At 44.6% G+C, this 13,867-nt stretch overlaps 1 protein-coding gene across 1 annotated transcript in view; it reads left to right on the top strand.

Moving 5' to 3' along the window:
• The first annotated feature begins 1,039 nt into the window (after window positions 1–1,039).
• NSG2 (neuronal vesicle trafficking associated 2) overlaps window positions 1,040–13,867 on the top strand; it is a 53,344-nt gene continuing 40,516 nt past the window's right edge. The window contains exons 1-2 of the mRNA XM_035105312.2: window positions 1,040–1,343; window positions 2,131–2,281. Coding sequence (XP_034961203.2) covers window positions 2,153–2,281 — 129 coding nt within the window. The 5' untranslated portion in view covers window positions 1,040–1,343; window positions 2,131–2,152. The remainder of the gene's footprint in view (window positions 1,344–2,130; window positions 2,282–13,867) is intronic.

The following is a 13,867-nucleotide window of genomic DNA, read 5'->3' as shown; positions in this document are numbered from 1 at the left end:
CACTCAAATGCAATTATGAAACATGCACTGACAAAAATGTACATGCTTCTTTTTGTTCTATCTTGCATCAAGAACATTCACTCATGGTACAAGTAGCACGGCAGAGGTACAAAGATGTTTGGTGTTTAATGTGAAAACAGCATCAGTTTTGTCAGCACTGTGGAATTCTCTTTTATTTAAAATTACTTCCCACCAGAAGTGGGAAAGTGGATTGGCTCCTTTGTCACATTTTCCTCTTCAATGAAATGAATTTGGGAATCAACACACGGGTCCAGACCAGTGGCTGAAAGTCACTGTACTAGTCACCATGTTGTTTAGTGATTAAACATAGCTGTACTTGGAGTTGGGCTGAAATGCCTGGCAGTAAGATAGATGAACAGCCGGCTAGAGCAATTAAAGTCATGTCTGCGGTACTGGATATATTATTGACTTTTCCACTGGGAGGCTGAAAAGAAGCCCTTATCTTCTTCCTCATCTGATGGTCTGAGCACGTTCACTTGGAAGCAAGTCCCCAGAATTCATAGAATTGGAAGGGACTCCAAGGGTCATCAAGTCCAACCCTCTGCAATGCAGGAATCTGAAAACCCGGTTTGAATCAGCACGTACATTCTGCATTGTGTTGCAACTAGTCCCTTGCCCCCCTCCCGTCAGCATACTGTACTCTTCGAAGCCTAACGTTATATTTCTTCAGATTTACCCACTGTTTCCTAGTGGCTATTGCTTTTCATATCTCGAGGTTTGCCTCTAGTTCGCCTATTGCTCATGATCAGCAAAATCACAAACCATCCCCCCTCTTCCCGTTCCATTAATTCGCCAAGGACAATGCTCTCTTCCTGTCTAAGGTTCTTTGGCGGCAAGGCTCGTCCTGCTACAGCCATAGATATTGCACGTCGCCCTGTCTAACGCCGGAGCCGTGCCCGTTTGCAAACGGCATCATACCAGGCAGAGAACGATGCACGCCCACTTGTTGGAAACGCGCATGCGATGCCGGGCAAGAAATCCAGCCGCGCGTTTCTGCGAGCTGCCTGTAGGTGTCGTGGTGGGTAAATGCCTCGCTCTCTGGGCGAGCTCTTGCGGCTCCACTCTGCGGGCGGCAGGTGGCGCCAGATCCCGCCTAGAAGCCGCCGCCCCAACTTGCGAGCGTTTGCGTTCCCGCAGGCTCGAGCTCCTTTCTCTTGCGCACTCGGTCCCAGCTTCTCCTTCAGTAGCATTTGCAAGCAGCCGGGCTGAGGAGCGAAGCGCTGTCCGTTCAGCACCACCTAGGCGAGAGTGCGGGGGGAGAGCAGAGCCAGCCCTTTTGCGCAATCCGGGCAGAACCTCCTGAGAGCGCGGTGTGCCCTGCAGTAAGTAGCCAGCGCGGGAGAATGGCGGGCTCCGAGGTGGGTGGGCTGGGCTGGGCTGGGGGTCTTGCGTGGGCGTTTGGCTCGGTCCTTCTGCTGGTGAAGCGCCGTTCGCTTGTGCCTCTCCCGCCCAGCACTCCTGGCGCAGATTTATCATCTCTCTGGAGAAAACAAGGGCTTTCCGATTCCCTTCCTGTTAAAAATGCAGCCCCAAACGCAAGCGTGTCCAGCACCGTATCCATCCTTGAACGGCAGGCTCAGAACAGGGGGTGGCTAAAATAATGATTCTGATTAAACACCCCACCCCAAGGGGTTAATGCAGCAGTCGTGATTAAAACAACAACGCACAGCGCAACACACACACGCACACACAAAAGCCCCAGGCCGGAACCACCCTTTCCTTGTGCAAATCTCCTTGTTTCCTTGGATTTCTAACAAAGCAGCAAGGCGGGGTTCCCTCATCTGACATGATTGTGATTCATGGCTTTGCTTATTATGTTTGGATCTAAGCAAAGAGAGTTGATCTGAACTCTCTTGGAAGGTGGCTCAAGAAGCATGCTTGGTAATGATGTTCTATTGTTTTAAATGGTGCCCAGAGATTGCTACCAAATGTGAGATGCTTCCTCCGCACCCACCAGTAACTTCCTCCAGTGATCTAGCAGAGACATTCAAATGGAAAGGAAGGGGTGATCGTCGAGATTGATGGAAGCATGGCAAAGCAACATCTCTCTTCCTTAATTTCCAGTTTTCTCCCTCCCTCTTAACACTAGTCGTCTCTATATGTTTTTAGGTCTGGAAAGTGAGGTCTAAGGATGGTGAAACTTGGGAGCAATTTGAATGACAAGAACAAGCAGCAGCCGTCCAATGAGGATGGCTTTCAGACGGTTCCATTGATAACACCCTTGGAAGTAAATCATTTGCAGTTTCCAGCTCCGGAAAAGGTAAATGGAACAGAACAAAACAAAACAGGAGCAGGCAACAATGTCTTCCCACTAGTTCGTTCTCTTGTCCCTTGGAAGCATTTTTTTTAAAGCACAGCTATGGTTCCAATTAAATGCTACCTTATAAAAAGGGATTGACTTTTTCCTGTGTGTTTGTGTGTGTGAGAGAGATTTAAAGCCCAGCAGACACACCACCTAAACCTGGGAAATGGTTCATGACTGAGGTCTGCAAAATGGCAGAGTTTGTTCAACAGATTATTCACTCAAATTTAGTGGGGGAAGAAATAAAGCTGCGTCTGATCCACTAAAATAATTTTATGAATCATTGTGTTCTGTGCCTGCTCTGAGATTGTGATGATTTGGGGTGTTTTATTTTACAATTCTCAGGAGTGTGGTTAATATCTGTAATCCATACTGGTTATTCAATATTACACTAACCTTCTATAGATGATCAGGTAGAATAATACAGAGGGTCATTCCGTGCCCTCATCTCCTCCCTCCCCCATAAATGGGCTTCTGGGAAGTGATCGCTTTTGTGAAACTCATAATCAAACCTCGTAGCTTTCGACTGGCATGCTGAAAAGTGGGCATCATTGATTAGCTTTGCATCGACCTGTTATCTTTATATAGCCTGTTTTATATTCCATACACATTAACTCCCAACTGTACTGTATTTGGAGAGATAATGCAATGCCATGAACACATCTCACCATAATACTATGTGCCCAGAGCATTTATGTAGCATTAATCCTTATTGGAAAAAGAGAGCCACTGCGGTGCTGCATCTTTGTATTTTAATGAAGTATATACAATACAAAGAAGGTGTTGCCCTCATGGAGTAATGACAGAGTAAATACATTTGATTCTCAAATTGCACGTCATAAATGTTCAGAAAAACATGTTGATATGGGTGATGTAATGCTAATATATCTGTTGGCAAATAGAAAGGGGGAAAGATGCAAGCGACTGGGCTCAATTACTTCAGTAAAATCAGACTTGTGGCAAAAGACTGTAATATGCCTAGTGAATCATTATAACAATATAGAGGAACTCCATTCATGCAACCTGGGACTATGCTATGGTAACTGAGGGAGGATTGAGTTTGGTATAAACAAGGAGAGATGAAGACAAGCTGAGCACCCACAATTTTGTTTGCAAGAAGGTATAATCCAAACTGATTTCTCAGAAGCAAAGAACACACAGTTTGCAAGATGAGTGTTTGTAGTGTGGTGTTAAACTTCTGGAAGTAGGTCTGACATTGGGGTTTAGAATTGAATATTTCTTTTATATATATATATATATATATATATATATATATATATATATATATATTAAAAAAATAAGGAAGAGGGTTGCTTCCTAAGTGCTAGTTTTGGGGAGTTGTTCCTTTCCTGTTGTCGCTGCAAAATAAGACTACAATTCTTTCCCCGTTCTCTACCTCCCAAATCGCATAAACCAAGGCATACATTTTGCCAAGTAGATTAAACATTTCAACAAAAATAAAATAAAAATGTGGAAATGGAAATCTGCCCCCCATTCTTTCCTTTTCTAAATGAAAACTGTTCCTCTGAATTCCACAGGAGTAGCCTAGAGACTGACACATCAGTTGTAGCATGTAGGCAAGAGCCTGTCTGCTTCATCAGAGGCATGAAGTGGACCATCTCCCTGTCCTCTTCGGATATATGATATGAATAAAGCCCTTGCCTATGAAATCAATTTGCTATAGTTTTGCATGGACCTAAATGGTTGGTTCACCAAAAAGCATGTTTTGCCTGGGACTTCAAGGTCCAGTGAGTAGCATTAGCAAATCATTTTATCACCCTCATCACTCCATATCTCAAAATGGGAAGAGGAGGCAACTACTGCTGGCCTGGCTCTATTTAGGCAAAAGCTCTTGGAACAAGTGGATGAACCAGATCTCAGAACTGCAGCCTGTTGTAGGTTGTGCAGCCCCAAGATCTGGCAGGCAAGCACTTAAGCAGGTATACACAGGGGGACGGAAAGCTGCAAGGTCAGCATGGACAACAGCAGCTTAAGTAGAGTCTAGGGAGCTAGGCTTAAATAAGTTGTTGCACAAGCAACTGCTGGGTTCACATTGACCACCTTCATAATGCTGCAGCTCAGCTGTGTGCTGTGCTTTTCTCACTGGTGATTGATGACAGTGTGAGTCGAGAGCTGAATCAGAGTCTTCATTTAACATTTGCTGCCTCATGGGTGGGTCAGATTAATTTGGCCTCCAGGGCGTGTAAGGCATAACATCCTGGTTGTTGCTGTTGTGGTGGTGATGCGTTTTGGAGGAGCACTTAAGGGATCTCATGGTGTTGTGATGCAGAACCAGGAGGTTTGGGGTGGGGGTGGGAGATGCTGTTTGAGGGAGACACACACCACAGTGCAACTAAATCCTCATGGTGTGAGGACTCAGTATCTGTTGAGAAACCACAAGGTAAATAGTGCAGAGGGCTGTTTTGGAAACCCAACTAATTTATCAGAAAAAGGCAATTGTTTTATCATTACTTTCCAAAACCCTTTTGTCTCGTTCCAACAATTTCTTCCGGGCCTGAACGCATCAACTCATGTAAGGGCAGCCCACCTTCTATTCAATTGGCAAGGTGGACAGAAAGAAAAAAGATCATACTTGAAGCTGGCCCACCTACTAGGATGAAAAAAGAACTTAAATTACCTTGGAGCTCCACATGCATCTTTGAGCACACGTGGAGCTTTTGACCAAGGACTGAATAATAATGAACAGTCATGATGATGATGCTAATAACAACCAGCATTACGTTGTTGTTATACTTTAAATTTTCATATCAAACAACTAAGAAGCTTTTAGTGAAACAAACTTTCTCTCCTTTAGTGACAGCACAAGGCAAAACAAGGTGTTAGATGTTGGCATTGGTTGGTATCCCATTTTATTATTTTAAAGAAATTAGCAGGTGTTTCTGCTTGAAAATGCGAGAAAACTTCCCATTATGTGTAGCCAGGCCACTGAATTTTTTTATACTGAAAAAGAATACTATTGTACTGAAGTACTGAAGAAGAATACTACCGAAAAATCATTTGAACAGTATGGATCTGTTGTCTGGTTCCCCACTCTATGTGACTTCTGAGAATAAATGTGCTGTTCTCATGCCAACCCCTCCATGGATGTGCAGTTAATAAGTAAATATTTCTTACAGCCAGTTGACAGAGCTTTCATATGTAGGAGTTATAAGTAAGAGGTTAGCTCCTAAAAATACTGAGCATTTCAAAGTAGGTTGTGGGATGCATTTCTCTAGCCCACACTATAACTTACTTAAATCGATTACATTGATCATAGGTACTTGAATGGTGACTAGGCAAAGAATAGTAACTGAATAAAATGATGCTGGAATCACCACTGTACATTCTAATTGTTTCCTTTTCTTTTGATAGATCTGAAATTGGTCAGTGTTGGAGACATGTTAGTAGGTGAGACAGACTTAGCTAAGTGTAGCTCTTATCTATGGGAACTCTGGAGCTGATTGGAAGCACATTGGTTTGTTTTATATTGAGTGTGGATTGGCATCAGTTGCCCAGGAGACAGACCCTTAAGAAGTTCCTATTAATTAAATGAGGCTTTGTTTGAGAAGAGGTTAAGTAAGGAAGGAAATTTCCCCCAACTAGAAAATCAGCATGTTGATGCCCATGAGGGTTTTCCTGTAGCTGAACTACAATGGCCTTTCCAAATTCTCCATGCTATTTGTGTGTGACAAAATTGTATGCATGTGGTTAGGGGCATATTTCCCCCAGAAAACTCTTACAAGAAATTTTGCTCAGGGGTAGAGCACATCTGCTTGGGATGCAGAAGGTCCCAAGTTCAGTGTGTGCCATCTCTGAGGACCAGTTATCCAGTGGTGGGAAAACCTTTCTCCCAAGACCCTGAAGAGCCATTCCTAGTCCCAGCAGGACCAGATGGGCTAATTCTTGGACCTGATCATAGTCTTATCTTGTCTTTGTTCCTGCTCCTGTTCTGCAGAACTCATAATTCATCTGTTTTCATCTGTTTTCCAAAATTCTTCTCTCTTGTTCTGACACATCATTCTGTACTTTTTAGGTAACCTGGGTTTCAAGGACAGAATATGTTTAATAATAATAATAGTAGTAAAGCAGAGATGTGCATATTTGCTTAATTTGCACAAAGGATAGTAGTGGCTGATGCAAAATGTTTGTATTTTTGAAGGAGCTCTGTGTGCAAGCCAAGGTGGGGCGGGGCCTCTCTCACCAAGGCCTCCCATTTCTAAGCTGTGTGCTGAGCGCTTCTTTCTCCTACCATACGTGTGTCACTGAGCAGCAGCCTTCGGTGGACATTTTGTGAGCATTTGCACATGAATGTGTGAACAAAAATGTGGCAGCCACAGAAGGAGTAGAGAAGAGAAAATGTGTGCAGGAATGTGAGAAAAGAAAAGGGGGTGGTGGTAAAAGAGAGAAAGACAGTGGTTTGTTTGGGTTGCAGGATTTTTGCTTTTGTTTTCCCAGTGATAAGTGTTTCCTCTTTTTAATTTTCCCAAACAGCCTCCTTAAAATGGTACTTTAAGGTTGCAGTGCTATATCCGCATTCCTGGGTGTAAGCACCTTTGAAATCAATGGGGTTTACTTCTGTACTCAGAAGACTTGTGCTCTTAGAATGTGCTGTTAGAGCACTTGTTGAGGTTTCATAATCTCACTATCTATCCTGACAATGTGCTTTGTAAGCCTTTCTTTCTTAGAAACCCAGTGTTCTCCCAGGCTACTAGCCTATTGTAAATGTGTGCAATAAATTGGGTTGAGCATTATCCCCATGGCATTTCTGAATGTGGATTTTAGCTGATGAATCCATTTTTCATCTTGTCTTAATGGGGATTTTTTACTGCAGCCTTCTTTAGCTCTCCCAGTGAAATTGTGACAGTCCAAAAGGCATTTAAACAACTTCAAGGATTTTGTTGCAGAGCCAGAGCCAGTTGATACTGTTTGTTAGAGGCTGTTATCTAGTGGGTTTGTTTATGGATTTTTCTGCTAGGTTTATTTATGGGTTAATGCAGGTGTGGGAAACCTCCACTCTGTGGGCCAAATTTGGCTTGACACAGTTCCCAGTTCAGATTGTGAGGCTGATTAACCCAAACCATGCCCACTTGCCCCACACCTGGTGTCATATATGATTGTCAGGTGAAGGGCAGGTGGTAGAGATCCAGCTGATCTCATCAGAACGCAGGGTTGAAGTCACCACCCTGGGTTATGAGTTCAAACCTACTGGTTTGTCTGCATGACTGAGTTTCCTCCAGCTGATCCAACCAGAAAGCAGCTTTGCCAACCCTGTAGGAAGTACTAAGTATCAGTCTAGTGAAGGGTTTCTCAAACTTGGGTTTCCAGCTGTTTATGGACTACAATTCCCATCATCTCTGACCACTGGTCTTGCTAGTTAGAGATGTTGGGAGTTGGTAGTCCCAAAACAGCTGGAGACCCAAGTTTGGGAAACACTGGTCTAGTGGTTCAAGTGTTGGGACATGGAGGACCAGAGTTCAAATCCCAACTCAATCGCGAAACTTCCTGGGTGATCTTAGGCCTGTCATCTCTTAGCCATTGTGGCCATTGGCAGGATAAAGTGGAAGGGGGGGAAAACTATGTATGCCACCCAAAATTCATTAGAGGAAAAGTTGGGATTGAAATGAAATAAGTAAATCATAGGGAAAGTTGCCAACAACTCAGTCCACCAGAGCTTTGTTTTTAATGGAGAATTAATGAGAGCAGTGCTCTATGAATTTTGTGTTCCGGTTGTGTTTCCTTTACTTTGGTGGCATTAAATGCCAATACATTGTGATGATAAATGACCAGTTCCCAGCTGATTTGCAACATACACAGGAAGGCCTGTGCAAGCAGTTTTCTGACACTGGTGGGTCACATGTGGAGCATGGGTAAACGCATGACAGATTGGAGAATAGAACAACTGGGCCTGCCCTCAAAAGCTTCGTAGACCTACCAGTGTTCAGTTGCAGGTTTTGATGGATAAGCAATGTGCTCTTACTCATTGGGCCCCATTCCCTGAGTGGCCCCAGCTCCTCATCTTCACCCAAGCTGCTGCGGTGGCACCCATTCACTTTCCTGCCTCCTCTGGGCCCGATCCATACCACCTCCCGGAGGGAAAGAGCAAGGGGTAAGGAGGGGAGCAAGGGCTCCTTTCCCTCGCTTCCCTCAGAGAGCCAGATGAACTAGCCAACAGCAAATGACCACTTTCAAGACAGCATGTGTGCTCAGATATTTCCATTCAACTGGAGTTGGTCTGGAGGAGAAGGTGCACAGTGTACTCAGTGTGGCTCTGTGACTGATGGAACATGCAGCACATGGCACCAGTTCCTCCTATGATGTCCTCCTAGGAGACAAGGAATCTGCACTTTGACTTCAAAGTATTGCATTTTATGTCCCCAGTTTGTTTAAGATATAGGAGCATTATTATTATTATTATTCAAAAGGATAGTACCATTCCGGTGGTGTTCTCTACAGGTTCAAATGCACTACACACCATATAGACTTTAGGTTTTATGTTGCTCTCTGTCAGATTAGGAAGGCTCTCTGCATATGCCTGGAGGTATTGAGCGCTTCATTTCATTTTTAATAGAACCTGGGGATGGATTCATCTAATGAGATCCACCAGCATAAATCTTCTGCTAGTGCACTAGGGCTTTTCGCCTCTTCTCTTTGTCTCACATGTCCCCTTGCCCCTCAATTGGCTTTGCGGGGTGTGTATCAAGGGGACCCTCAGAAGAGTGCATGGGAGGAAGAGAGGAGAGATAATTCCATCTGGGAAAATGAAATGCTTGCATTGATGGAACAATCTCCTCAGTGCTCTGCTGAATTCCTTCTGGTGTTCCTTCACAATGGAGCAACATTTTGTTCACGTTCAGAGGAACTTTGCTCTCATGGTGTGTGTGTGTGTGTGTGTGTGTGTGTGTGTGTTTTAAAAAAAACAACTTTATTCCCTATGGGGGAAATATTTTGTTTGTGCCCAGAAGCATTCAGCTTGAGATACTGAGTTGGCAAACCTATTCATAATAGCAGCCAGAGGCACATACATACTTATTATGAGAAATGGATGTGTGCTTGATTCCCTTGAAAATAAGAAATTGCTTTCTCTTAGGGACAGGAGAGATGTTAACTAGGTTGGATTCATTCCAACTAAAGACGGCTTCATTCTATCCCCTGCCCCAGCCCTAGCACATGCTCCTGATAGTATGGGTACTTCAGGATTACAGTTAATGGAAGAGCAGGCCTCAAAATGGCCAATAATGCCAGTGCTAAAAAGTACACAGTGACGTAACTTGTGAAAAAAATAAAAAGAAAACTGGTATCCTAGTTACATATCAATGATGACTGCTTATACATGAGCTGCTACCCCTCAATAATAAACCTTGAATAACTCACTGAATGTGATAGCTCAATGTGTTGCAGTCACCTGAGACCTGATCAAGCTGTTAGGAACAACTGGGGGAAAAATGACATACAAATAATCAAAAGGTGCTTCTGCTATAAACTGCTAAGTTACCCTGATGTAGGAATGGGGGACCCTGGTGTGCTACAGATACTGGACTACAACTCCCATCATCTCTGACCATTGGCCCTGCTGGCTGAGACTAATGGGAGTTGGAGTCCAACAGCATCCGGAGGGACAGAGCTTCCTCATCCCTGACCTAGAGCCATCCAGTTTAAAGAGGAGATAATAAAAATGAGAAATACTGACATACTGGGGGATAAAAGTGAGTAGAAACCAGCAGTTTCCTCTTTCACAGTACAAGCGTTAGAGGGCCAGTGCTAATAACACACAACAAAAATGCTCCCACACAAGTTAACAGCATGCATAGCATGTATAGCTCATTCCCCCAGGGTGCAGCCTATAGCTGGGGTGGGGAATAAGTCTGAATAAATCCATAGGAAAGAGGAATAGTTAGCAGGGGTGGACATTCTTGTGCTTAAAGTATCTCTGCATGTTAGAAAATCCTATCAGAGTGTCCTCCTGTGGTTCCTCTATCCCTGCTTTCTTATGTCTGTCAGCACTTCCTGTTAGACTCTTAACAGCCGATTGTGGGCACAGGCAAAAATGGCTCGCTTGATGTTATAGTGATGGCAGGTGAATGACAAGTGGGTGGCCCTATGGTGTGTGTGGGAGACAAGGAACCAGCCCACTGGCTGTATCCAGTTCCCTGACACTGTGTTAGGGAATTGATGGACCAATAGGTGCTTCACCTGTCTCTGCGGTGCTGTCTGTACATTGTTATGCAGACAGAAAACATTTTCTTTTTTAAAAATGGAGATCCTCCCCGCAGCATACAAAGCATGGAGTCATGTTTCATAATATGGAACTGTGGATTTAGAAATTGAAGTATTGCATGAGGCAATGCCTTTTCATACCAAGAACTTCAAACTAGAGGTGATGGGGTTGTCTGCGGCTAGCCAAACAGAAGGAATTGGTGGGATGCTGAGATGACAGAGTGGACTGTACCACTTCTGGCTGCAAAAGGGCGGTGCAATTTTGTAATACTTCCCTGACATCAAACACATGCACCCATCCTCCTCCCTGCACATAACAAATCAGAGAGAAAGAGTCTAGCATAGCCTTCTCCTTTCTGTGTTTACTTACTTACAGGATTCAAAGCCTTGATTTCAACTCCACTAGCAGTCTGAAAGGAATATGGCCCATCCTCTCAGGACTCCACCACCTCATCTTCTTGCACATTTAGATCAGGCCTGAGACTCTCTAGGAATAGTAACAGAGCCATTTTGAAAACAACTCATATGTTCTGTCACTCAGACCTACATAAGAATATAGGAAGTTGCCTTGTACTGAATCAGACTATTGGTCCATTCAGCTCAGTATTGTCTATACTGACTGGCAGGCTTTCAGACAATGACATCTCCCACCCCTATCTGGAGATGTCAAGGATTGAACTGGGGATCTTCTGCATGCAAAGCAGGGGCTATGAAGTTATTTTGGGGCTAATGATGTAGGTAGGACTGCTGTTGTATTAGTCTCCCTTTCCTTGAAGGACAAATGTCTTTCAGTAAAACCAGAAGGGAATAATTCAGCATTCCACTAAGGAGATGTTCCACCCATGCAAGCCTTTCACCTTTCGGCTGTGCTGGAGGTTCTCCCAATCCCCTCAGAGCCAATTCCAGGGGTGCAGGAGGGGTGCAGTGTAGGGGAGCCCCGTTGTGCAGGTGGAGGTCCTGGTGCAGGGCTTTTGCTGATGGGCTCATGTTTAGCCTGTAAAAGAGGAGGCTGAGGGGAGATATGGTAGCCATATTCAAATAGCGTAAGGGCTGTCTCATGTAAGATGGAGCAAGCTCATTTTCTCCTGCTCCAGAGGGTAGGATCCAGCGGCAGAGCTTCATGTTCCACCACCGGGGGCGGAGAGAAGGTGTGCTGCCCCCAGTGACATGGCATGCATTCTGGGGGCAGGGTGCGCCATGCGCAATGATGTGGCATGCGTTTTGGGGGGGCGGGGCGCTCCATGCACAGTGACGTGGCGTGCATTTTGGGGTGGGCTGTGCCGTGCGCAGGGGCGGGGCGGGCGTTTTGGGGCGGGCAGCGGCGATGGCACCCCTGGGATCGCATCGCTCGGGGTGCACCGCCCCAACCGCCCCTATCTTCCTACGCCCCTGGTAGGACCCAAACCAATGGCTTCAAGTTACAAGAAAGGAGATTCCGACTAAACATCAGGAGGAACCTTCTGACAATAAGAGCTGTCTGACAGTGGAACGGACTCACTTCAGCTGAGGTTCCTGCATTGGAGGGGGTTGGACCAGATGACCCTTGGGTCCCTTCCAACTCTATGATTCTTTGCTTCTTCATCAAAAACCAGATGCAGCAGTCACACAGCATTCTACTTAATTCCATGCTGCTTTTTTAAACTATTAAGTCCAAAGAAGACCACAGTATCTGAAGTCACATATTAGGTCTCACTTCTATTTGCTGCAATACTAAGCTGCTTATAAGGAGTTTCTATATGTCCATGGGCTCTTTCTAGTGCTGCTGTAATATAATTCGTGTCCCATGCCCAAAGGGTTGTATTATTCTGAGGCTTCTGCAATTCACGATAATTCAGGGACACGTGGCTTGTCCCATCCCCTGCAATGAGGCAAACCCTGCTAGAGCTGAAGATGCAGTGTCTGGAAAATAATGAGTTGTCTTTTTCTGAAATAAGTCTCCTCCAGCAGTTACGACTGCAGCTACTGTAGGCACTAGCCAATTGCTGTTATCGGTTGTAGTCTTGTGTGCAGTTCAGTCTCTGTCAATTCACTACTTTCATTTTAAACTGAACTTGTTGGTGTGTATCTCAGTTGCACACTGCAGTCATGGGCCATGAGCAATGGGTACATGAGTGTGTGTTTAAATTTCTCCTGCTGAAACTTTGCTGGATCATGCTTATAGTTAGGAAGACACTTCCCTGCAGTTTAAACCCATTGCATCTTGTCTCTGGCAACAGAGAGGACAAAATGATGCCTCCATTGTGCCAAGGAGATCCATGTGTGGAGCAAGCATCTGACTGACTGTCACATCTTGCGTTATGATTTGTGAACGAGCTGTGCATCATAATATACATCTGATTGTGCATTGGGCATGGGTGCTTACTCCTCACATGGCACAGCTTTCAGTGGGATGTGCATTTTGAAACCATAGTCCCCCAGTACATATTCAGGTGCAATTAGTCATGTGTCAAAATACCCTTTTACCTCATGGTTAGATCAAAGTTGTTTATTCTAGGAGCTTTTCAGTGTTCACGGATTGTCAATGCTTGTAAGAGATAGCAAACATGTAACATCATGAAATAGTATTACTTCCCCTATCTCGGAGGGGGTGCATTTCTGATAATGTGTTCTGATAACAGTATTTTTCTTACTGGCAGCAACAGTTCAGTTTGTTGTCCAATAGAATTCCCCCCCCCCAAATAACATGAAAAGCTATTTTGTTGTGTTATCCCTTTGGTTTGTGGTGGAAAGCTTAATTCACCCTTACTCATCCACACCGGTTCTCTCACAGTCTGTGTTTGCATTTGTTTTTGCTGATTTTTATATATCATTTGGAGCCAAAGTTTCCAGTTTGCCTTCATAGATTCATAGAATTGTAGAGTTGGAAGGATGCAGGGATCTCGACTGAAGCATCCATGAGAGAGGACTGTCCAGCCTCTGCTTAAAAACCTCCAAGGAAGGAGAGTCCACAACCTCCCAAGGGAGACTGTTCCACTGTTGTTCAAAACGTCAGTCCATCTTCCCATCAGCAGTCCTGATGGGTTTAATTTCTGTGGCTTTTAAAAACGTATGTTGTTCATAAAGATGAGCTGTGCAGGTAAATTGCCTTTTAAATTTACATTTAATGACAGCCGTTCTTGGGAAGAGTTGTAGCTCGGTGGTGGAGCACTTGCCTTGCAGGCAGAAGGTCCTTGGTTCAATCCTCAGCATCTCTGGGTAGGGCTGGGAAACAGCCTTTTCTGCAACTCCAGAGAGTTGCTGCCAGTCAGCTGTTCAGATCTGGATGGACCAACAGACCGAGTCACTAGAATGCTGCTTCCTGTGTAAGGCGAGTATGTACATGAATCCATG

The sequence above is a fragment of the Zootoca vivipara genome, chromosome 2 (genome assembly GCF_963506605.1).
Source record: "Zootoca vivipara chromosome 2, rZooViv1.1, whole genome shotgun sequence".
In the NCBI taxonomy this organism is placed as follows: domain Eukaryota; kingdom Metazoa; phylum Chordata; class Lepidosauria; order Squamata; family Lacertidae; genus Zootoca; species Zootoca vivipara.
This window is presented reverse-complemented; position numbering and strand designations above follow the sequence as displayed.